The sequence below is a fragment of the Drosophila pseudoobscura genome, chromosome 4 (assembly GCF_009870125.1).
Source record: "Drosophila pseudoobscura strain MV-25-SWS-2005 chromosome 4, UCI_Dpse_MV25, whole genome shotgun sequence".
NCBI classification, from domain to species: domain Eukaryota; kingdom Metazoa; phylum Arthropoda; class Insecta; order Diptera; family Drosophilidae; genus Drosophila; species Drosophila pseudoobscura.
In genome coordinates this window covers 6,720,589-6,744,374 of record NC_046681.1, presented here as the reverse complement: position 1 = coordinate 6,744,374, position 23,786 = coordinate 6,720,589, and the positions used below count along the sequence as shown (strand labels likewise).

Genomic DNA, 23,786 nt, shown 5'->3' with positions numbered 1-23,786 from the left:
AACTTGAGCAAGAGAAATTATGCTAATAAATCGCAGCGACACGTGTCGTTGTACTGCCGGAGTCCCGTGTTCCGTGTCCCGTGTCCCGTGCTCCACTAATGGACATGCGCCACGAAATATGCATCGAATATTTTTCAAAGTGCCACATTGTTGCACTGCACTGGATTATGAACTGAGGCCCGGGCCGGGCCGGGTTCGGGCCAGCACGTGGTGTTTACACATCATTTACATAAAACGACGGCAACGGAACAAGGTTTTTGCAATTTCTTAACGAACAGCGGGAGCGTCGGTGAGCGGCGGGGGAAACAGCCAACAAACTTGTTAATTATACTCGACTGGACTGGAAAAAAACCCACGAAAGAAAGGCGGGTAGTCCTCGCTTTGCTCAGTCAAGCTTGGATAATGGCAGGAGGGCCAGAAGGGGCAGGAGAGCCAGGACCTGCCCGCTTATGACGTGCTAGAAGAAACCATTAATCAAAGCCGCAGCTCCTTGGCAAGTTTTCCATATTCCGTGGCCAGCTATCCGGCTATCCATATATCTAAAGCGAGCCACTTTTAACGACTCCGAATGGGAGTTGTTTTGGTGCCGATGTTCCTGGCCGGGGGACGGAGGAGGAGTGGGGCCCTCAAATGATTGCCAGATTAAACAATTTGAGGGAAAGCGGAAAAAAATATGTATTGCCTAATTGTAGTAATTAATGAGTTTAGTTTACAGTTTCGATGAGGTCTGTAGCGATTATTATGCGATGATTAATAGCGATAGAAAAAAACAGTGGGCGATAGCCGAGGGATACGACAGAAACGATGGGAAGACCTGACTAGAAGGAGGCCTTTATTGAGACTAAGAAGAGAAGGAATACCGAGCACTCTCTCGAGGTGTCCGCTCAGGGGAATGGTGCTAGGATCTACTGTATCCCTCCGACAGAAACTATGGAAGGGCTTGACTAGAATGAGGCCACTATGGAGATTAAGAACAGAAGAAGTACCATCCACTGAGATGTGACTCTGTGCAGCTCTCTCAAGGTGTCCGCTCGGGAGAATGGTGCTCGGATTTTCTAGAGGGATACAACAGAAACTATGGGAAGACCTGACTAGAAGGAGATCTTTATTGAGATTAAGAACAGAAGGAATACCATCCACTGATATGTGTCTCTGTGCAGCTCTCTCAAGGTGTCCGCTCGGGAGAATGGTGCTCGGATTTGCTAAAAACCCCCACAATCAACCGTCAAGCCCATAAGCAGATAAAAAGCCCCCTCCATCCAGTCGGAATGGCACCCTTTGGAGATGTCTGCTCTACAATCCAAATTTTTAATTACATGCCCCAACGAATCGTAAATAAATGCCGCACGGAGAGCGAGCGAGCGAGCGAGTCCACGGACAATGCACGGTGCAGATATAGATACGAAAACAGACAAATATTTTTAATAAGTGGATAGAACAGCCCTGGAGGGGCGGAGGGCAAGGGCTGCCGAGCACGTGCGTAGTCGTAGTCGTAGTCGTAGTCCCTGGCAACCTTGGACAGGCTTCTGTTTGGCATTTTTCAGATTTTGCAATAAAACGTATGGCTGAGCAATTGTGCCTCGGACGAGTAATTTATAAACACTCTCCCCGAACAGTGAGCGGATGACTGACGGCGGGAGAGAGCGGAGAGAGGAAAGCGGTAAGCTGTCTTTAAACAGAAAATCCTTTATTTGCTGCTGCTTTGCTGCTGTTGTGCTACTAATTTCCCGCACAAACATGAAACAGCCCGACTGCATTCCCATTCCCAACCCCCGCGCTGTTCGACAGACCCACACGCACACAGCCCACCCCTCCGTTACTCAAGGTGAGGCCGTGGAGCGTTTCACTGCGAATTTTCGGGGGTTGCTGCGTTGCCATGGAGGGCACCACGAGTTTTCCCTCTTTCCCCCGCTGACTTTTCACTGTTTTTTTTCCGGCTCGCTTAGTTAATTTCCACTGCAGTCCCAGTTGAGGCACTGCATTCAAAATTAAATCCTCGACGGACTATTTGTCATTTTTGACAGTTCAAATTGTTTGCGCAGCGACAGCGAGGGGGAGGGCGAGGGCGATGGCGACTTTTCCGCAGAAATTGCGGCTTATGGTGGGACATTTATTTCCCTCCTTCGTCCAGCCCCTGGAAAAACTCAACTTTATAGCCCCTCTGCGACGGAACTTCTGTTGTCATCGCGATCTGCTGTTGTTTGTAATTAGAGCCATCAGAAGATTTGATTTGAAAGTTTCTCGGGCTAAAACATTGGAAAGTTTTCAAAGCAGGAGGCAAGGTGGGATGTGGGCAACTTTTCTTTGGCCTCGATATCGAACTAATAATCTGGGATAACTTTTACCTGGGAGAAGCGACCTCGATTGGGGGATGGAGCCTGTTTCAAAGAAGGTCTTTCTGTGTGGTGTGTGTGGCTTGGGCTGTGGGCTGTCCCATAAATCCTGTCTAATCTGATTAATTTCACAAAATATTTGCCAATTCTCTTGCGGAAGAATCCCGGGGGGTGGCGGGATGTGCCACAACTCTTTTCTCCCAAGGACATTAACGCCTTGGCCCTTGGTCGGGGCAATCATAAATCACATTACAGACCAGGGACGATCATAAAAAGTGAAATTTGCATTGGGCTTTGCACATTCAGGGCACAACAATCAAAAATGATGGTCTTATGGGGGAGTCGTCTCTCCCCTTTGGAACTCCCCTTTGGAAACTGACAACAGTTGCGCATCGAATCGAATCGAATCGAAGCAAAAGGGGAGCCAGGAGCCAGCAGCCAGCAGCCACAAACGGTCTTCATTTCTATTGTCAATTGTTGAACGGCCTGGAGTGGAGTGGAGTGGAAGGGGCTCCCAAGTGACGCCGCCATTGGCCATTAAAAAGTTTCTGTCAAGTTAAATTACCAAAAATTGCAAATTGCTTGGATTAAACACGAAAACGAACACGGACAAGGACAAGGACATGGCCACTTTCACTTCCTCTTCCTGTTGTGGGTTCCCAGACCCCAGGCACCAGACCATTGTGTGGCCAAAAGGATTCCATACACTCAATATAATTAAGGGTTTGGGCCTTGGGCCTTGGGATACTCCGTGTCCAGGCAACAATTTTTGCTGACTGAGTATTGTGTGGTCCGAATCTGTCGCCTGCCTTTCCGAATTGTATGTTAAATTAAATTTTACCGCAGAGACCAGTGGCCAGTGGCCAGTGGCCAATGGAGAGTCCTCTCCGGGCTGGCTGCCGGCTGGCACGGCTTGTGGCATTAAGTTGTCTGTTTGTTGAGCTTGACAGATTTTTCCTCTGCTGGGGTCAATGGGGGGCAGGGGGGAAGGGGGCCAGCCAGAAGAAGTTTGTTTGGTCATAGATATAGCCATATGGAGTTAATGGTATATAATTTTGAGATGTTTGGGCTGCCTGCCACACGCCCTGACAGAGGGAGTGGCTTGTGCTCTGTTCGTAAAAGATGGTGACTAAAGATACCCTTTCCCTCTCTTCTTTCCCTTTCTTTGCAGGTAATTACTTTGTGACTATTCCGATCTCTAATCAAGTGCGTAAGTACCTGCCCCTGCCACTGTCCCTGCCCCAAGGCATTCATTGCAATCAGCTGGCTCCTGCTGCTCCTCGCGCTTAAATCAATAAAACAATGACAGCGAAGATGCTCCTCCGTAGACCCATTTGCTCTCCTCCATGGAGCTGTAATGCTCCACAATATATCACTCGACTATTCGGCTGGGCTGATTGTCATCGCTTAAACGGCCACCAGAGGAGAGTAGAGTGGAGCACAGCAGAGTGGAGCGTTTTATTTAACTGCCTACACACTCCCCGCTCCCCCCTCTCCACTCCCCACCATTGTAGGCATATGAGTAGTACCCACTGTAGCACTGTAGTTCTTGCCACAATAAGTATCTCGAATTGATGTCGAGGAATAAATGGAAGGCAGCGCTTTAATTTAATAGGCGCACATGAGACTCCCGGCACATAAAAACCAATTTCGCGCAAGTGATAAAAACGCAATGAGCATTCGCCTCCAGAAGACGATGATTGGGCCCTGGGATGGCTCCGCCGATGATGGGGACAATCATCAGCTGGTGAGGCCGAGACACAGTTCCGACTATGAATTAAATTTACGATGCCACAGAAGTAGTTTTGGAATCTGTGGAGAGAGTGGCAGAAGACAAGCGCCACCAGATTCCCCAAAGAGTGGGGGATTGCCCAGGAAACCTCTCGGAGACTGGATAAAACCATCTTTCTGATCGTCTCTTGTCGCCTGCAGCCGAGGACTCGTCTGCCGTCGTGAGTATCACGCTGCCATGTCTAGGAATGTTTCGCTTTTCCATCCCAGCCAGCTTTCAATCATCATCAATTTCCCATAAAAGTGTCGCCCACTCGACGCAGCGACTGGCAGACCCCCCCACCATCCACCGCACCACCCCCACCATCCACGCCTTCTGCTTCTGCTGTTGCTGTCTGTCTCTGGGCTCTGGCGACGTAATGACGAGATCATATCGACAACAGGGAGTCGCCCTGCCCTCATGGATCCCTCTCCCAGGCGTGTACTTCCTCTGGCCTCTGGCTTCTGGCTGCTGGCTTTTGTGTAATCGTGAGAGCCTTGTCATTGTCATTGTCGCTGTCGCTGTTGCTGTCGTTGTCTGCACAGTTTTCAAGTTCAATTCCAATTCCAGCTCTGCCGGTTCCAGTTGCAAATCAATCAGAGAGGGAACGGGGGGGTGCCAGGAGGAACTCCTTCAGTCAATCAGCTAGAAATGGCAAATGACCAGCATGGAGGCATGGAGGCATGGAGTGAAGGACAGACGATTGGTGGTTCGCTTTATGGGGTACGGGACTGCTTGTCATATTTCCTGTCTGCAAAGTGTTGAACGAAAGTTTTATGGCCATTTGATGGTTTTCTCGTTGATAAGAATAGCCAGCACTGAACTTGGGTTGGTTTTAAAGGAAATCCCACGGCAGGCAGCAGCAAGAAGGAGCTCCGATAATCTTGTGTATCAATCGTTTGCTTATCACTTCCAATATCGGCCATCTCTCGATTGCACAATCCCCGCCCCGGGGCCCCGGGGCCCCAGACGACAACTGTCAACAAATTGAAGCCCAGCCCCATCTCCTGGACTCGTGGCCCGTAATTACCCAGTCGTCAAGGGCTCAATCGGAGGGAATCAAGGCGCTCGATGATTCGATGAAGAGTTTTACATGGAAAGTGACACATTTGTTGAAATAAATTTTGGCCCTGCGGCGGGGGGCGTGCCGGGCTTTCTCTGACATAATTGAAATTGACATATTTCATTGTAGGGTGCGCGGCAGAGGGGCGGGGAGGGGAGCGGAGCGGGGGCTGCCAAAGTAAATTTTCAATTTTCATCAAAAATGTACATGGGGTGGGCGGGGGGTGACGGAAGCCTGGACCTGGGCATTGATTTGCTTTGATTCTGATTTGAATTCGGTTTCTGCTTTCCGTTTCATCGCCTGCTGTCAATGCTTTTGGCTTTTATTTGGCATTTTGCCGCGGGGTTGCGCCACCGCCACCGCCACGAAGGGAGCAGGGAGCTGGGAGCAGGCAGCAGGGATGTTGCAACAGCCTTTTCAGCCTATGGCTCTTCGCTGTCTGTCTGCCGCCTTCCAAGAGTGTCCGTGGCGCCCCCCGCCTGCGGGCAGCACACTTTTTGTTGCTGGGGGATTTTTGGCAGCTTTCAACGGATTAGCCGCCCGGGGAGCGTCGATTCTCACTCGCTGCTGATGATGATGATCGGATCGGATGGGAGTTAGGAAAAGTTTGAAGTTTTCTTAAAGCGGAAATGCCAGCAAAGTCGTCTCTTGTTCTCCTGCTTAAAGCATTCGATTCAGTGCCCCAGAGGACCCTCAACCTCGGAGGGAGGGTCCATAAATTACAATGCCCGAAGAGGTGGCCAGGCCAGGTGCTATCTGGGTCAGTTTCCATTGTCTATGTGGGGGCGTGGGGCTTGGGTGGGTGGGTATTCTTTTTATTTTCAAAGTGCAAAAACAGAAGTGGCTCAAAAAGCCCGCGGACAAAGCCAACGGGACTTCTGTCCAGAAACGGGTCGGATAGGGTCGGATGGCACTCCTAATGAGATGCACAGCGGGTCCAGGGGGGTGGGGAGGGGCTTTCTGTTGTGCAAATGGAAGTAGGTCGTTCTTCAGTCAAGATCTGGCTTCGAAACTGTTCGTTGTGATATTCGCTGTTTCAGATCCTTTGGGGCTTGCTCTTTTTGTAGGCCGCGGAGAGCTCCTGGAGTTCCCGCTTATAGTTGGATCGCATGTCGAGCTTGAGCCTCTTCAGCAGGCTGGAGCGGTATTGGTAGGTCTCCTCAAGGACATGCAGCTGGTTCTTGTACTCCATCTTGGCCACGCGATGCAGGATGGCTCGGACCACCAGTCTCGGGGCGGAGGAGAGTTGAGCGGCGCTGAGGCTGTGGCAGAATCGGGTAAATGGAATTAGATTATTGGCTTCGTGGAGGAAAAGACTTACCTGGCGGTGGCCGCCGAGAATGTGGACGTCTGGCCCAGTTCCTTCAGGACGGAATTCCAGCCCCTCATGTGCTCGTTTTCGATGACAATGGCGGCCGCCTCCTCGGCCTCCTGGCGGTCCGCCTCCCGCTGCTTCTTTTCCAGGGCCTTGATTGCCTCCAGAAACTGCTGAATGTCCTCCTCCATCTTGGCACTATCCACTCGCCACTTGGCCGCCTTTTTGGCCTTTTTGGTCTTCTTTTTTGCCCCCGCAACGTCCCCTGGGGGCGACTGGGGCTTGGCTTCGGGGCTGGCCTCGGTCGCGGGGACCTCCGGCTTGGGGCTCTTGCCAAGGGATCTGGCCTCTTCGAGTAGCACGTTCAGCTTCTCCCTACGCTTGGCTTCTTTGAGCTGTTTCTCCTTCAGTTTCCTCTCTTCCTTGGCCATGGCGGACTCCTTTTTGGCCTGTTCCTTGGCCTCTTTTTCCTTCATTTTGGCCCTCTCCTCCGCTGTCAAGGTCTCTTCTTTAGACTCTTCAGATGCTATTTCGATCTCGATCAGCGAACTGCATTCATATTCGGTTTCACTGTAGTTTTCACTGGATTTTTCCACAGGGATCTCGAGCCCAGGCTCGGCATTTGTTAGGTCATTTTCCGCACAGTCCTGGCTCTCCTGCTGCTGAGGACTTTTATCAATCAGAGACTCGGAGAATCCCCCTTCAACATTACCTTTCCATCTACCGAGGATTGGTCTTCCTCTGCCTCCACTGCCTCCACCATAATTTGCTTCTCCTGCTCCTGGTTTTGCATCGCCCTCGGACTCTTTTCGGTTAATGGCCCGAACTCCTCCAATCCCGCAGGACTCCCCTGGCCGAACTGAATGAACTCCTTCGACATCTCGATGCCGACCTGTCCCTCGCTGAGTGCACGTGCCTCCATCTTGCAAGTTGAGTTTCTGTGTGTTTTGTGCAAAAATTAACCTTTACATTACATTAAAAGACTGGGATTTGGAATATGAGTGACAGCTCAAGGGCTTCGGCTTTGGCCTCAAACTTCAACCTTCAACCTTTGACTTTTGACTATTCGTTTGCCTGCTTGTTGTTTGTTTTTTGGAGAATGAAATGCAGGGCTACTGAGAGAGGCTACTATCTTCAAAGGGAAACCGAGGACCGAGAACCGAGGACAGAGGCCCCGAGGCGTTTGGGATCCGATCCCCTGAAAATGAAGGCCCCGGAAGACCCAACCAAGTTTTTCCCTTCCTGGGCAGGCCCTTACCCTTCAGCCCCTTCCCGCGCCTTAGAACTGCATTCGAAGGGCCTTAGAGATGGGAGGACATTCATTCATCAAAGTGGCACGCAACATGAGGCGGAGGACTAGGCGGAGGCCGAGGCGGAGGCCGAGGCGGAGGCCGAGGCGGAGCCCTGCAATCCCATATTCATGCAGAATTAGTTGCGGATTTTCCAATTTTCCAGAAGCCGGAATTGTGTTTGCGGCTGCGGCTGTAAAAATTTTAATAAATTTCTTGTCGGGTGGTAACTGCTGTTGCTGGCCCCCCAACTCTGCCCCGTCCTCGTCCTCGTCCCATCTGCCACACACCCTGGAGCTCTGGAGCTCTGGAGCTGTGGATTTGTGGAGTATATAATGCAACATTTGCGCAACGAGCACAATTTTTTGGAGGACTAGAATGGTTTTGCGTCTAGACAACGCCCTGGGCGGAGATTGGGGGTCGGGGAGGGAGTTCTGGGGAAGCTGGGGGGCCTGGTGATGCGGATATTTCGGCCCACGTATCCAAGTCTGTCTGGACGATCCGCGTGTGCCCGGACTGAGATTTGGAGAACAGTCTGCTGCCACTTTCGGGGCTCGTGCCTTGCTTAGCAGGGCCCCAAGAAACATGGTCTGCATCCGTAATAAGCCTCGCCTGGGACTGGGCCGGAGGCTGGGCTGCAGTGCAGTGCAGGGGGGAGGGGGGCGCAGCAGCTGAGGAACAGCCCGGAATTGGTATTAGTTTTAGGATTCTCAGATAGACATATGTGCGGTGCAGAAACAGCTACCATTTCCCCTCGGAAGTTTCGGCCAAGGAAACGCGGGAGCAACAATCGTAGGAGGTACCAATGTAGAGATAAAGTGGCCAGAACTCTTCTTGTAGAGTGGCTGAAGATCGTCCCAGGCTGTACCCAACTGTTCATTCCTCCACTATCGTAGGAGTACATCCCAATCCCTTGCAGGAATACAGGATACCAGGGAGACATCGTTGGAAGTCGTATTAAATGTTGTTGAATGATTCTAATGCCATTCCTGCCAAGAGCCGCATTTGCATTTCAATGGCGCCTCAATTGGCGGCACAAAGTGGGACAAAGTTCCTTCTGGGCTTTCATTAGCATAACCGCGCCACCCGCCGCCCCCCCGGCACATCCTCGTTGCCACACTGCTGCACCGATCAATGGGAATCAATGTGCCAATGAACTCGTTATCAACGCTTTCTGGCAGCTAATGGAATGGCTTTGCCACGGCTTACTCCTCGACATGCAACCGATGCACGCGAGGCCAAAGTTTCAACAGCCCCGCCCTGACCCCCTGCCCCCACCCCCCCGCCTGGTGCTGCACAGGGAAAATTATTACAATTATTATTATATTTTTGTGGCGATGTTTATGCTCAAATTTGGAGTCACGCACGATGCGGCAAACTGTCAGCCGGAAACGGAATTGATTATCGGCTTTTAGCTGCTACCCTTCTGCACCCACACCCCCGCACCGTCTTCGGTTCGTGCCCGCCCCCGCCCCCTGCGTGCTGCGGCAAGCTCTTTTATCTGCTTGCGTGCCGCGTTGCCATTCGGTGGCATTTAATGACTCAATTTGGGGCCTGGTTTTTCGGCTTCAGTAATTAGTTGACGGTGCTGTAGACTCCGATCTAGATTGCCTGGACTTATCCTGTGCCTTTTCCTGTTCCGAGACTCCGAATTCTGAGTCGGCACCGATTCAGTATGCAAAATTCTACCCACATTTCAACATTGGCTCGCCAGTTCCGACGTAGAAACTGTTTGGTTTTTTTCGGCTTTTGTTTGGGAAAAACTGCCCGGCGTGTTCCTTAATGAGTGACAAAAAGGCGTAAGTTGATCGAAGAGCAGACCACATCCAACGACGGCCCCGAGTCGCAGAGCTGAGGGAGCGAAGGGCCATGAAGCCGCTCAAAGTAGCTCTGGCTCTGGCCCTCTTTGGTAATCGCGGCACAGCCAATCACCCCATGTTCCTATCGTTTTTCTTTTGGACCTATTTCTTCATGAAGCTCCTCGCGCGCGACTCCGCCCGGTATGCAGTTCAGCACGCCCGTCGGGGCGCCCGAGACCCGCCGCAAGATGCTGCTCTTCAAGAGGCTGCTGCGCAGGGAGCTGCAGCGCGAGGCCCAGACGCCCCAGCAGATCCGTACGGCCCGGCAGCGGAGGGACCAGCAGGAGGCCCACGGCGTCTTCCCAGCGTCCTGATCGCTGGCGGGGAGCTGGCTGCAAATCCAAATTAAATTATCGGCAGTTCAAAATTAAATGTGCAAAAATATTAAACCCTTTGGAGCACAAATCGAGTCGTTTTTATCTCTTCCTGATGGCCCCCCTGATGGGCCGAGTGGCCAAATGGCCAACAAAAATAACAATTTGTTTAGCCAGTGCACTCTTGCGGTCTCAGCGCTTTTTAATAGAGTGTTTGCCAGACACACAGAGAACACGGCAACAATCAAAAGCCCCCCCCTCCCTCGAAAGGGGATAAAAAACAAGCCCCCAGAGGGGCGGGGCAGAGGCTTTTAATTGGCAGCACGGCGACAACTGTTACCATCGAGAACTCAGTCAACTTTTATTTACTTATGCAAATTCGTGGTGGCTCTTTTTTCGGGGCAGCAAAATATTTGTCGCAAAACTGGCAAAAGCCAGCCGGAACTTTGCCCGTTTCGAAAACATTTTGACGACTGCGAAAATAAATTGAAATTGTTTTGACAATTGACGGTGGAGTGGTGGGGGTAGGGGCAGGGGCAGGGCAGTGCAGGGGACGGGTCGGGCACTCCTGGTAAAAATGGACAGAAAAATATTAGAAGGACAATTTATTTTGGCTCATGGCCTAACTAATTGGCCGCCGGACGGACATCCCCCGGAAGGACAGCGACAGGGCTAAAACTTTCGGCAACTTTGGCCATTTGTGGCTTACACATCATCGCAATTGTTTTAGGAGGTCATTGGTAGGACAATTGTCACGTTTCCCCTCAAAGAACGGGGGTGGGGGGAGCCTTTTATTTATTCTTGTAATTATGTGCAGGATTATGGTCCGTCTACGGGTGTGTGCAGTGCAGTGCAGGAGGAGGATCCCTTGCCTTAGCGTCGGATGGAGAATTTCTCGAAGCTGGGAATCAACAGCGGCTCGTGGGAGGAGAAGACGGCCTTTTGGATCACCGAGCGAGGACTGCCCTTGTGCTGGAGCCAGTCCTTCCTAGGGGGGGTAAGAGAGGAGAGGGTATGAGATGAAGACCAACCACAGCCTGATCGCTCACATTTCAATTATGTTCTCCAGGGTTCCCTCCATCACGCCCTTGACAGTTCCCTCGTCGGTGTTCATGCACCACCCGACCAGTCCCAGCTGCTTTGCCTTCTTGTTGGTGTGCTAAAGGGGGGGGGGGGCACCATTAGGAGGTTAAAAGAGTACTCGATGGATTACCTTCCGGAAGAAGACACCTGCCGGGAAGGAGGGGGACAAAGATTAGACTCTAGCCGTGGCCTTTTCGGCGGCGCCTCTTACCCTGGACCTTGCCGAAGACCTCGAACATGCAGCGGAAAATGCTGGCCGCATTGGGGGCCGCCAGGGGGGTCACGGCCGGGGTAAATTTCGACTTGGTAATTTTGTTGTTCATTTCGGAGCTTGAGATTTTCAGATTTTCGTTTTTGAATGGATCTAGCACTAGGACTGGGAAATATGTAGGAATTTGGGTGTAGATCTACGTCGAATTGATGGAAATATCAAGGACACTAGGATTGTGGATTCTCCTGGCATTTTCCGGCTTGCTCTCCATTAAAATTAACAACAATTTTTCACGGCCATTTGACAGCGCAGATTCTCCATCAGCGGGCACTCGGCACCTTTAGGTCTGCTCTCTCGCCTTCGCCTTCGCCTTCGCCACTTCCGGTTCGTTAAGTTTAACGGCTGCCCGCGAGAAGCTGCCGAAAGGTGGGTCCCCGGGAGACGCACATTTGAGAGTGCTCCGAGAGCTCGAATTGAACGCCCCTCAGCCCCCGTCGGTGGAGACTTCAATAAAACGCTTGACGCCGGAGGCGAACTGACATTTTCCATTAAGTGCAGACAGCTCCAGAAACGGAGAAAACAGCAGAATGCCAGCGGCTCATTTGCCAAAGGGCTGGGCGGCTGGGGTGGCAGAGAAGGCGGGGCGGCGGGGCGGCTGTGCGGTGGGGTGGCAGAGGGGCGGCCAGGGCTCCCTGGGAGTCACGTGTGTGGGTCGTTCTTTTTGTGGACTGTTGATTATGATGGGGCCCCACCACGGCCACGGCAGGCGAAAAATTTAGGACGGAACTATCTGAGAGGATCTCGGTAATACTCGTGGAGGAAGCCTTTGGTCGGACAACATCAAAGTGCCATCAACAGGCAGCCGAGGGCTGCACTTGCTTCAAGGATACGGCTTGTCCCTCCATCCCCCGTCCCGTGTCCTGCCCTGTCGTGTCCTGCCCTGTCTTGTCCTATGCCATGTTCCTCCTATCGGTTGCAGCAACTTTTCTTTCCTACAATAACATTTATTTCGAAGATATTCCGAGGCGCGTTGCCCCTCTTCTCCGCTCTGCTCCTTCCTTCTCTCTTTGGGGACATTGTGAAGTGTTGCCAGTGTGGAAAAGTAATCAAAAGATATTTTGTCAGCTTCGCCAGCAGACGCTGGCACAACTTTCCTCTTGCCACTCCTGCCACTCCTGCCTCTTGCCTCTTGCCACTCTTTCCACTCCTGCCTCCTGCCCTTTGCCACACTTTCCTCTCGACAATTCTTAAAGTTCAAATTGAAGAGCGACGAGCAGTTATTTGCCCAACTTTCAGTCAAATATTGGATTAGCAAATTGACGTTTATGCAATTTGGGGGGTGGTGGGGGCGGCCCCCATCGTCGCCCCGTGGTTGGGCCTGCGGCGGCTTTTCCAAACAGTTTCACATCTCAAATTCGTTACAAATTGCTGACACAATGGAAATTTGCATAAAATTTCCATATGCATTTGTCGAGAGCGGAAGAGCGTAGGGGAATGGGAACCCCGGACAATGCTAAGCCTCCGCCGGAACAAAAAAAGGTGAAAACGGGCAAATATTTATGAACAGAACCGTCGAAGAGGGTGCCGCGCTGCGTGGCAAGGGTATTCCCGTGTGTGGCATAAAAACTTGGCCAGTCCAAGGTGGAAGAGGGGCTGGGACTGGGACTGGGGCTTGGGTCTGGGTCTAGGCAGACTTAATTTATTTGCAACTCCGTCTCAGGAGCGGCCCAGAATGTTGCCGGTTATCAACCAATTTTCATTAAAGCTTCTAAATTGTTGTTTATGACTGGCCCACGCCACAGGCACAGCCCCCATAGGGATCTCGCCGTGGGCTTTCGAGTTCATTTCATATTCATGGACGCCAAATGCAGATTCCGCAGCCTCTGGGCCGGAGTTGGACCCACACTTTCGCTTTTTCGTCGCCGTTAATAAACTTTGGCAATTATCCGTGCGGCCTGTTGCTGTAAATTACGGGGATTTGCAGCGGACGGAAGAAGAGAGAGAGGGCAGATCGCGTGGCTGTAGATTGGGCAGGGCTTTCGCTTTCACCGAGGAAATCTTCGCCGAAACCTATTCCTATTAAAGACCTGCCTGCTCCCTGCTTCCGGCTACCCCTTTTAGGCAGTCTTCGATTCCGGAATGGGGAAGAACACGTGTTTTGTGCCGGAAAAAGTGAAAAAACTTGTGACACACAGCCTGCGCTTCAAAATAATTGCATTACACGTGACTGTCGGAAGAGAAAATGGAAAAACCCGTCCACACAAGGAGGTTCGGGGGCTGGCAAGGACCGCAAGGACCGCAAGGACCGCACAAGACCACAGAGAGACCACAATCCTCACCTTGGCAGGGGGGTGGAGGACCCCGACTCGTTGGCAGGACGACTTTTCATATTTCCTACAAGCCGTCAAGGCGTGAATCCCTCTGTGTGGGTGGGCGAGTGGGTGGCAGCAACTCCTTGGAGCTGGCAAATCCTTTTTCTTAACCCAAGCGTGCACATACTTGAAGTGTGCTTAACCCACACTTAGTCTCTGTCTGTTGCCCCCTCCCCCCACCCCCCAGCCGCCGCATCTGCCATGTTTGATGTGGTCTCCGCACCACAAATCACCAGGGCGGCAGTGTCTGGAATTTATGCTCCATCTTGGGCAGCCCTCGCCCTCCGCCCTCGTCCGGGCTTAGTGCCGGTTATGTCTGTGATTTGGCCCTGCCACGCCCTAATCTGACACTGATGTACACCATTTTAGTGGAGGAGGTAACCATTCAAGCGCAACGCGACGAAACGAGACATCTTCCACTCCGTGAGGGGGGAGGGAGGGAGGGTCAGAGGGCCAGCCAGAACCATTAGCTTTTTCCCGATTTTCATCTTTCGCCGCTCTCCCGCCTTTTTGGGGTCTCTCGATCTGGGTAAATATTTTCACAAAATTATTTCACGCTTGATTGGAACGTGAAACGGAAAAGGAAATCACTTATGACATTCTGTTCTATTGATTTTTGATTTTTGATTTCTGATTTGGGGTTCACTCAAATGTTCGAATGGGAATTGACTTTAAATTACAAGTATTAGAAATTCTCGCTGCAAAAAGGCCCTGAATTATGGATGATTACTGGGGAAATGCCAGATTTTGGGGGATCCCAAGGCAGGGTCTGGTGGAAAGCCCATGGCTATGCGTGAATAATGGAGAACCCGCGAAGCAGTCGCAAATGAATTGGATTTTTGGGGTATTTCCAGGCATAAAGTGCTCAAAGTTTCGGGTCTGGCAGCCTCCATTGTCCGTTGCAAAGTGCCTTTGCTGTTTGCCATGTAACATGTTACTCGCAGGATGCTCGCAGGATACAAGGTAGCATCTGGGCAGGGGCACGGGGGGCGGGGGGAAGTCTATCCTGCAGCAGGCCCATACATACAATAAACTGATTGTAACTGCAATCAGTTAGCAGACAAAGCAGGAGCTCTCGGCCCGGGCCAACTACAAAGGCGACGACTGTTTGCCAAGTTGTAATAAAGTTTGGTAAACAAGTTGGCCAACACACACAGCCAGAGCCAGGACTGGAATGGAAACCGAGTACACCAGTCTGTAGCCACTCCCCCTCCACCACCCCCTGCACTGCCATTACTCACACTCTCGTTTCGCAGGCAACTTCGAACAGGTCGTATCTTAAATTCTAATTCCAATGCAATTGCAACAAGCAAGAGCAAATTTTCAGGTGTGCTCCGCAAAGATTTTCCAACTAATGCTCGCTCTCCCTCTCTCTTGCAGGTATGTGCATCCGCCATTTTGTTATTCCTTTGTGCTACGTGTACGTGTGTACGTGTGTGTGTGTGTGAGTAAGTGGCAAACAAATGCACCGTTCCAGCACAGAATAGATAATAAAGTACTCGGCAATCGGTGGCAGCCAGCTCTCGGCCTCTCTCTGCGGCATAGCACACTTTTTGGCGTGCGGTACGTGCCGCTTATCAAATGCATCCGACCCGGACCCGGACCCGGACAGCAACAATGGGCTCGTGGCGTACAGTTTTCCGGCTTGCCAGAGCCACCAAATGGATCCATCTGTGACTCTGCCAGCAGTAGGATCTAGTACTATCCTAAGAAGCAACCAAGTAGTAGGGAAACCCCCTTTTGAAAGGGTATTCCGGGCTCGCCCCCCCACAATCCTTCTCCGCAATTTCCTCCCATTTTCTGCGCAGTGCATCGCTTCTGCTCTGCTCTGCTCTGCGCTACTTTCCCAGTTTGTTTATTTAATGTTATTCACTTATCCAGCATGTGCAGGCTGCAGGAGCGACTGGCAGACTGCCGGAATGACTGACTGACTGCTCAGTGATGTTGAAACGTGCCCCACCCCCCGCCACCCCCTGCTGAGGGCTCCTCCCTCGCTCCTCTGAGCAATCTCGTGCTCATTTCGATGGCCGCATTCATTAGCCAACTTAACGCCTTTAATTAAATGCCTCAAGACGGAGGCACTGCCCCTCCAGCTCACCCCCTCTTCCCCTCTCTGCTGCTGTCTCTCACACCTCGTCTAATCCGAAGATTACACGATGATGGCATCCGTAATTATGCTCTGGCCTTTAATTCCTTGCCCATATTTGCTAATGCAATTATTGCGGATAATTATGCGTTTATTGAACAAATGAAATCAGTGCAGGGGCAGGGGCAGGGGGTGCGGGGAGGCAAGACTGGTGCTCCCGTCTGCTCCCGATGGACAGGCTGTCTGGCATCGGTCCTGTTTGGAATTCCATTTAATAGGCCCTCCAGGGTTCTGCTGCTGCTTCTGTTTGCCATCAGGGGACTCCTTCTCCCGCCCCTCCTCCTCCTCCTGCCCCTGCCCCTGATCCTGGCCTGGTCATTGTACATATCTGTAGCTTTCTGCCGGCTGGATGGCCGGCCACAACCGAAATTGCATTATTGGTTAAATATTTTTGGGCAACAAAACTGGCCCTCCCCCCCGCTGTGGATGTGGAGCCCATTGTCGGGCCAACAGTGTTGCGCCTCCGTTGGCCAATTGCATTTTAATCGCGCCAGAGGGATAAGGATGGGCTGGGGGATAGGGGGCAATCCGTTAATGAAGTGGCGCAACAATAATGATGTGGCGGGGAATAAATTTGGCCAATGTTTAGCTATGTTTTTGGAATCGAAGGGCAAATATTGGGGAGTACATAGGATGTTTGGGGACTGCTCCGAGCCCCGAAAATGTTTCCTTTTAATGAAAGAGTTGTGCTTAATGGACTGATATGATTTACTGGAGATGCAGCCACTTCGGTGGCGTGCCACTCGTCTGTGCATCGGATGGAAAGCATAGAGGGAATCAGCACGGAATATAGCAGGTCTTTGCCGGGTGTAAGCCACGAGGAAGGCTCCACAAAAGCACAAATAATTGATGTCCCCGCCAGAAAAGATTCGCAGCGAATACTCGTGGAGCACACCTGGGGAGATGATCAAAAATGCATCACTTGGCACATTGGCAGTGCCACACCCCCTACTCCCCCCTCTCCCGACAGCCCTTTCGGATGTGTGGCCAACAGCCAAAGAATATTATTCTCTTTCCTTTCTCGTGGAGCCACATGTGGAGCAAATTTCCTTGGGCGGAGACCATTAAACGGTCAACGACGAAACGGAAGTTTATTTTGTGCATCAATCGGATAATTCTCTGCAGTGGGGGATAGTCTTGGCTGCCAAAAGGGGGGGCCAGAACATAGAGACGGTCTTCGGAGACAGATGTGAAAATTGTCTAATGGAGCAGCATTCCCAGCCCCAGCCCCAGTCCCGGCGGCTCCTCTGCTATCTTGTATTCATGAAGTGCAAATTGTGAGAAAAGGAAAAATCAACGCGAATTGAAGATCAGAGGGGGGGCAGGGAGGCAGAGAGGAGCCTGAAGTTGTGTGAAACATGCGGAAATAACATGAATTTAAGTGAATTTAGTGAGAGAACACATCAGCAACAAATCAAGAGACAGACCAAGAGACAGAGGAGACAGAGAGAGGGAGAGACGGAGACAGAGACCAAAATAAAACTGCACTGAGGAGACCTTCACTTCGCTTCACTTGGACTCGAATAAGAGCAGGCAACTCCTGGATTCCTCCTCTGGGGAACTGGCTTCTGGTTTGGTCCGGGCCAAGGCAAATATAAATCTTCTCTGGCCCACAAAACACTCTAAGACTTTGCCTTGGTTTTGGTCTTTTTGGGTCTCCCCCTCCATCTGCCCCCCCATCTGGCTTATTTAAACATGTAAGTGGGGCTGGGACGAAACTAATTGTTTCCAGGTGATTGAGTGGGGCCAGGGATTTGCGATGAAAGGGCCCGGGGATTATGACAAGCAATTAGTCAAAAGTTTCGGAGCTCTCGGAAAGTTTGAGTGATGTGCGGATGAAGGACTTAGCTTTTAGAAGGATCTCACTGATCCCACATACCATAGCCTACTTAGGCCCATCCTCTGCATAACTGTCGAACATATTGGGCCTGTTCGAGGCAGTCGTATATCAAGAAGGTTCTCATTTGCACACATTAAAACTGCTGCCTGATGCTGGTCATAAATTGGCCAAAAGTGGCGCGGCGAAGGGAGGGAAAGGCAAAAATGTTTTTGGCAAACTGCAATTTACTGAATATATATCGCATCAGTGCAATGCCCGTCCGATATCCATCCCATTGTCCATCCGCCCCGTTGAAATTTACATATTTTTCCACTCAAAAGGCAATTGAAATGGAAAATGCACTGAATTTCCATAAAAATATATGTATTGCCCACAGTTCCTCGTTATTTATTTACTGACTCCAAACCGAACCGAATCGAATCGAAGCGAACAACAAAGCCAAATCCCCACTTGGCACAAGTCCCTCTGATTTTGCGCTTTTCTGGGTTCGGGTTCGGGTTCAGTTTCGGGATGGGGTTTGTGTCTGATTCATGTGACCCACTAAAGCAGAAAGCAGACAAAAAATACAAATAGTAAAGGAAATAGTGGGGTGCTATTGCTTATCACTAGGACAAGCCACCGAACGGGGCAACAAAAGGAGTCGATTGCTGGATATCGGTACATCAGTGGTCCCCCCAGTGGATTTATGGGCGTCGATTATTCATGAAAAGTGTTGCGGGACAGGGGCAGATCGGAACTGGTGGATTATTATTGTATCTTTAAGTCGGGAAAATGATCTAGTAGCCAGGCTTTTGGGGGCCTCTCGCTATCTATCGGGCTTCAGTGCACTTGGAGGTGTGTCCAGGCCTTGAAGTATGCCCGTCATCGGGGCACGCCGGGTCGGAGCCACGCATGACTTGCCAAAGCCGCTTCGTCGTCAGCTGGAGCTAATGCATTCGGGGCACTCCCTGCTGCACACGTCCAGAGCCGATATGTGTCGATACTCTCGTAGGAAATGTCATTAAAATTGCTCTTCATAAATCACACACAGAAGCGCTGAAGGAAGAAGAAGTACCATGTTCCTAGGCAGCAGCCTGAGCATAACCTCATTTTACGGTCCATGAACTGCAGCGGCAACGGTAGAACCTGGCAGCCGGCACCCACACACCACACCCCACTGCAGACATCGAGACATCGAGTGCTCGTAGACTTTGAGGTTTTTTGTTACATGAATGAATGTCTGCAATTGCAGTTTGGCATTGAAGTGCAGTTTGATTGTGGCACATGTACAAAGTGCGTTATGATTTTTTGGAGAGGCTGCCAGGGTCCAGAGACTGGAGACTGGCTATTGGAGAGGCAGCTGCAAAGACAGCTTTGATTGAAGTGGGCCTGGCTGGAGGAGAGGCAGGGGTTGAGCTGAGACGCCCCACAAGGGTCCCAGAAGGAGAGGAAGTAGCCAGAAATATAGTCTGTCTCGGAGAAGAGTTACCTCTACATATTCGAACTTTAATTCAATCTGGTAGTCCCCCCAGAGATCCCTCAGATCCGCTCTGGAAATGTCTTAAATTAAAGCCGCAGCTCGGTGACGGAGACGGAGACACACTCCGGACCATAAATAACAATCGATGTTCTTATCACATTATTCGAGCGATAAATCAAGTGGCAGCCAACGCTGCGCCCCGCACTTGGCCGCCCGTCTGTGGGTATTGGAAAATCCGTGAATAATTAAAATGAATTGCCTCCCCCGCCCAAGATGGCTTTTTAAAGTTATCTATCCTCCCATGTGTGTGTGGGGAGGGCTTTCTTCTTCAATATTTTGATAGCCCCAATGCCAGAGCAATAAATAAATTAACACCAGGGGCGCTGATGATGTGCATCGTGCCCTCCTCTAGAGAATATTCTCCAAAACGAATGGAATATTCGGGGAGCGGGGAGCCGCATTTATGATCTCTGGATTTCGGGCATTGGCTGCTCGATCTATTCATCTTCAATCCCATCGAAAGTCAAACAGTGGCTGCAATTTGTTTGGTGATTGATTTTCCGGCTGGTGCCCGGCCGTCCCTCTCCCCTGCCATCGAAGCCCCATTAATCAATGGCCGCATTTTGTCTCGCTTTGCATATTGCAATTTGTTCCGCCTGTGCGGGGAGCAGGGAGCAGGGGGAGGGGGGAGCGGGCGGTGTGTGGTGCTACTGGGCTGTGCGTAGTTTTTTGGCTGCCACTGTGTGAGATTTATGACCCTTCAAAATGCAATTAAATTTAATTGAAGCGCGAACAAAAAAAGAACTCGGTCCGACTTTTTCACACTTGTTCGTGGCCACGCCCACCGCGCACCGCCCGCAGGTCCACAGGCACTGCCCTGCCCTGTTGGACATTTAACTAATGGCTTGCCAGCCTCCAAAAAACAATGCAAATACACCAAAAATTCAAAAGTAAAAATTCAATGAGCACTCCTTTGGGCCCTTTGCTGGGTTTTCCTTTTCGCTTTCCCCTTTCTCTAGTTTTGTTTGTCTTTTTCGCTCTCCTGCCGCCTTCTGCCTTGCTTATCATTCATTCATTTGCTCTTTCTTAGGCCGGGCCGTGATTTATCGTGTCCCTCCTGCGCCCTGCAGGATTGCAAGTGCAATTACCCTTTTATTTGCATTCGGAGGGTCAGGTGTGATAATTTGCATTTAATTATTTATTGTTTCTGCGTTGCAAATTGTTATCGGCAGCAGCAGCTTTCGTGGTTGTTGTTTTTTGCCTGAGGGCTGCGGTTTTTGTGGTATGTATCTTGAGGATGTATCTGAGGAGTATGCGTATCCGAACTAAGGGAATTAACCCTGGGTTGTTACCCTATCCTTGGCAGCGTTCTACTCTTTCTTCTAACCCTTTGACTCGTCTCCCACACGTCCTTTCGACTGAACCCAAGCTGGTCAGCTCTTCCTGGTGGGCGCTTGGGAAACCGCTAAAAGCTGGAATGTTATATTCCTGTTTGCCCTCCGCTCCGGGGCACCGCTCCATCGGGCTCTCAGGCCAAACATTTCAGCCATGCAGCAGCCGCATTGAAGTCTTGTGTCAATATTGACGCACAAAATCCTTTTAATTTTTCGAAAAATATTCACATTTTTCGGGGTTTGAGTGCGTTCGGGGGTAAAGGAAAGCTTTTTTGTTTAATTGAAAGCTCTGCAAATAGGGGAAACGGAGAGGATAGTGGCCGGAGAAGGGGGAGGGGGCAGAAGATGGGGCTCTTCTAAGCCTGTAAACTGATTAAGTTTTGATTGCAATTTGCAATTCGATTTTCAAAGCCCGAAACTTTGCCGCCGCCGCCGCCGTCGGTCCGGGGCTAGAACTAGCTCCCGCCTTTTATTATATGTAATCTTGAAGGTCATTAATATTTCAATAATAATGTCTACAGTCTGGAGTCTGGAGTCCAGAGTCTGGGGGCGCCAGGACTCGCTCTGCGGATGGCAGTTCGGGTTTATTAAAGCATAACGCAGGGCGCTCCGGCCCCGTTGTGTTTTCCATTTTCCTGTTGCCTGCATAATTGACTTTGTCGCTTTTTCTCTCCGCTATTATTTCTCATCAGGGTCTCGCCGTCTCTCCGGCTCTCTCTGGTTTTTCCTGTATTTATTTTAGATGGTTTTTATGAAAAAGCGAATGTCCTTCCAGGCCCTGATCCAGGTCCAAGTAGTCGGCCATGATTTATTATGCTGCTTTGCCTTGTGCTCTTGTGCGTCTTATTTTCCGTCCCGCATTTCCTTTTTCTATTAGCCCTGTCTGTGCCCTGCCTGCACCCCGCTCGTTGTTGCTGCTGCTGTTCTCGCTGTGGTCCTGGCCGCTTAACTTGTCCTTTTCAATTCCGCAGACTCCAGCCTCAGCCGAACCCCCTCCCCCTTTGGCCTGGAATAAACGTGGAATATAATGTATTTGTTTGCACTTTTTCCTTTATTCTAAAAACATGTTGTACTATATATTTTCTCTATTTTTCTTGCTGATCCCGCCATTCATAAATAATTCAAATGTCAGAGCTTCAATCCCTGGGACTGGTCCCATGAATAATTCTAATTGTTTGTGGCTGGATTTAGTCGCTTATTCGAGTGTTTTATATATTTTAAAACGGCAACCAGTTGAGGCATATCTGGCATCTGTGATTTTTGCCCCAAAGAGCTATTGGTTGATGGCCAAAAATATCTCAAATGAAGCCCAACGCCCACGCGGCTGGCGCTCCTCCATTGACACCTGTCAGGCCTGAAATCCCTCTGGAGGCTCAGAGATCAAATCTCTCACTAAATCACATTTATCCCCCCCCCAGAAGACCCCCGAACATGGCCTCTCGTAAGAAATTTTCCACCACATTATTTACAAAAAAAACTTAAGCGACGTGATGCGATTTTTTAATATCAATATTTGAGGAGGAGGCCCAAAACAAATGCCGCTAAGAAGGCCAATTGGGTCTGAGGATAGAGGCTCATGCGAGTGCGTCGGCAGGGCCTAAAAGAATCAACGAGGAGGGGTGGGGAGTGGGGGCGACACATGTGGCGCTTGGCTCGATGGAGCCCGCACGTTGCCTCCCCTTTGGTGCGACTTCTGCCAGCCGTCAAAGGAATTACTGTCGCGGGTTTCCAGTTCTTTTTTATTTTTCCCTCGCACGTTTCCACTCCACCCATTGATTCATTCATTCACTCACTCATTCATTCATTGATTCGGGGGGTTTCCTTCGGTTCCGCTTTGGCTTTTCCTTATTTCACGTCCAGACATCCCCGCCCCCCACGCCGCCCGCTTCGTCTGGAACTTTTGGGTCATTTATCAAATTTTCAAAGTCACATTTGGTATTGTCACGCTCGTTTTTTGTTGAGACGAAATCGAAAAGGCTTTTCATACGCTTTTCCTCCTTCCGTGTTCCGTGTTTCGTGTTCCGTATTCCTCATGCGGGGCGTGGCGGTGTGGCGGAAAGGCGTCGCGTGAGGATTCCGATAAAACTGAGACGTAATGGGGATCGGAAGAAGTTCGGTTTAGGGGTCGCATAATGAGTTTTCCTTTCGGTTGTTCCCTGTTTTGATTGGGGTTGCCCGGCGATGGGGGGGTGGCCATAAACTGAAATTTAAGAGTCACAATCCCGCACCAGCTAATAGATTAAAAGTTCTCCAGAGTGACACGTTCAAAAGTGGGCCATGGATCGGGTAAATACCAGATGAAAGTCGCTCCTTCCACGAAGGGCACTCCCATCCTCCGCCGCCTGCCAGATAGGCCTTCGAGGAGCATCTCCAGGAGTAGACATGTCCCTGCATAAATTCCGTCTGGACGCCTATTTGCCAGTGCCGTCCCTCTCGTCCCTCTGGCCCCTCCCTGCGCTGCCGCATGAATAATGGAGCAACTTTATCACCTGCCCGAATGGCGGCGGACATTAACATAAAATGGTACAGGAAAAAATTAAGCTACATAAGAACAAAAGCAGCGGGAGCAATAATTTTTAATTTATTGCAGAATTTTCATAAAAGCGACAGGCACACAGGGGGAGGGGGAGGGGGAGAGGAGGCAGGGGCAGATGATGACTGGCGGAGCCTAAAACAAATTATGAACGCGTGTCGCCCTGCTCCTCGCGGGTGGTATTTTTATGAGCTGCTCCTCGGGCATCCTCCCCCCACCCCCAGAACCCCACGCGTTAATTACCTGGCGATGGGGAGTGGGGACTGGGAGAGGGGCCTGGGATCTGTTGTCAGGCAGCGGGATGGACGTAATATTGTAATTAGTTGACAAGTCACGTAGCCGTCGGTGTCGCTCATTTTTTACGTTCCTCCGCGACAGAAATTGGCCCGAATGCAGCGATTGTTGTTGTGATTCGAGGGAACTGTGACAGAAAGGATCGCCTGAAGGCCAGTAAATTAGTTCTCGACTTCTTCAAAATTCAGGATAATCATTTCAAGGCTCAAACGTTACTTTCGGCTTCGAAGCGCCACTTAAAATGCCAGTCACAGAGAAATTAATTTCTCCTTTTGCTGCAGAACTTTCTGCTGGCGAGGAGGGGCTTCGGAGACCCCGCCCTAATCAATATAATTACACTGGCTATTCCGAAATGTCGCACACGTATTCGGGGCAGAGGAGAGAAGAAAAATTGCCCAGGACTAAGTGGGGAGCACGTAGCAGAGGAAATAATACACATACGCACTGTGAGCAGTGGAGAAAATTGTGGACAAACATTTGGCTACAGTCTGGAGCAGGGGGAGGGAAAGG

General features: G+C 50.7%; 4 protein-coding genes across 7 annotated transcripts in view; 2 read left to right on the top strand and 2 right to left on the bottom strand.

Moving 5' to 3' along the window:
* Positions 1–23,786, top strand: part of Trim9 (E3 ubiquitin-protein ligase Trim9) — a 72,832-nt gene that overhangs the window by 25,189 nt on the left and 23,857 nt on the right. The gene's annotated exons all lie outside the window — the stretch shown is intronic.
* On the bottom strand, positions 5,962–7,563 carry w-cup (world cup). 3 transcript variants are annotated; one of them, XM_015181186.2, is made up of 3 exons: positions 7,195–7,563; positions 6,489–7,144; positions 5,962–6,429 (listed from the first exon to the last, which is right to left on the bottom strand). In XM_015181186.2, exons 1-3 carry the CDS (start codon positions 7,402–7,404, stop codon positions 6,204–6,206), a joined length of 1,092 nt encoding a protein of 363 aa, XP_015036672.2. In that variant the 5' UTR covers positions 7,405–7,563; the 3' UTR covers positions 5,962–6,203. The 3 variants fall into 3 exon arrangements, with proteins under 3 accessions (XP_015036672.2, XP_015036671.2, XP_001356049.3); XM_015181185.2 differs by having other exon boundaries at positions 6,489–7,138; XM_001356013.4 differs by having other exon boundaries at positions 6,489–7,141; positions 7,195–7,562.
* LOC26534258 (uncharacterized) lies at positions 9,385–10,035 on the top strand. Its single transcript, XM_015181187.2, has 2 exons — positions 9,385–9,570; positions 9,749–10,035. The coding sequence occupies exons 1-2, from the start codon at positions 9,554–9,556 to the stop codon at positions 9,942–9,944; spliced, it is 213 nt and encodes a 70-aa protein (XP_015036673.1). The 5' UTR covers positions 9,385–9,553; the 3' UTR covers positions 9,945–10,035.
* Positions 10,724–11,448, bottom strand: LOC6902569 (acylphosphatase-1). Its single transcript, XM_002133061.3, has 4 exons — positions 11,239–11,448; positions 11,158–11,174; positions 10,994–11,103; positions 10,724–10,932 (listed from the first exon to the last, which is right to left on the bottom strand). Exons 1-4 carry the CDS (start codon positions 11,348–11,350, stop codon positions 10,818–10,820), a joined length of 354 nt encoding a protein of 117 aa, XP_002133097.1. The 5' UTR covers positions 11,351–11,448; the 3' UTR covers positions 10,724–10,817.

What these genes read in the sequence shown, in the direction of transcription:
- w-cup (XM_015181186.2), bottom strand. Translation starts at nt 7,404, where the DNA reads ATGGAGGCACGTGCACTCAGCGAGGGACAGGTCGGCATCGAGATGTCG. An exon ending in AATCCTCGGTAGATGGAAAG is followed by an intron (nt 7,145 to 7,194) that starts GTAATGTTGAAG and finishes AAAAGTCCTCAG; the next exon opens with CAGCAGGAGAGCCAGGACTG. An exon ending in TTCTCGGCGGCCACCGCCAG is followed by an intron (nt 6,430 to 6,488) that starts GTAAGTCTTTTC and finishes ATTCTGCCACAG; the next exon opens with CCTCAGCGCCGCTCAACTCT.
- LOC6902569 (XM_002133061.3), bottom strand. Translation starts at nt 11,350, where the DNA reads ATGAACAACAAAATTACCAAGTCGAAATTTACCCCGGCCGTGACCCCC. An exon ending in CTGGAGAACATAATTGAAAT is followed by an intron (nt 10,933 to 10,993) that starts GTGAGCGATCAG and finishes TACCCCCCCTAG; the next exon opens with GAAGGACTGGCTCCAGCACA.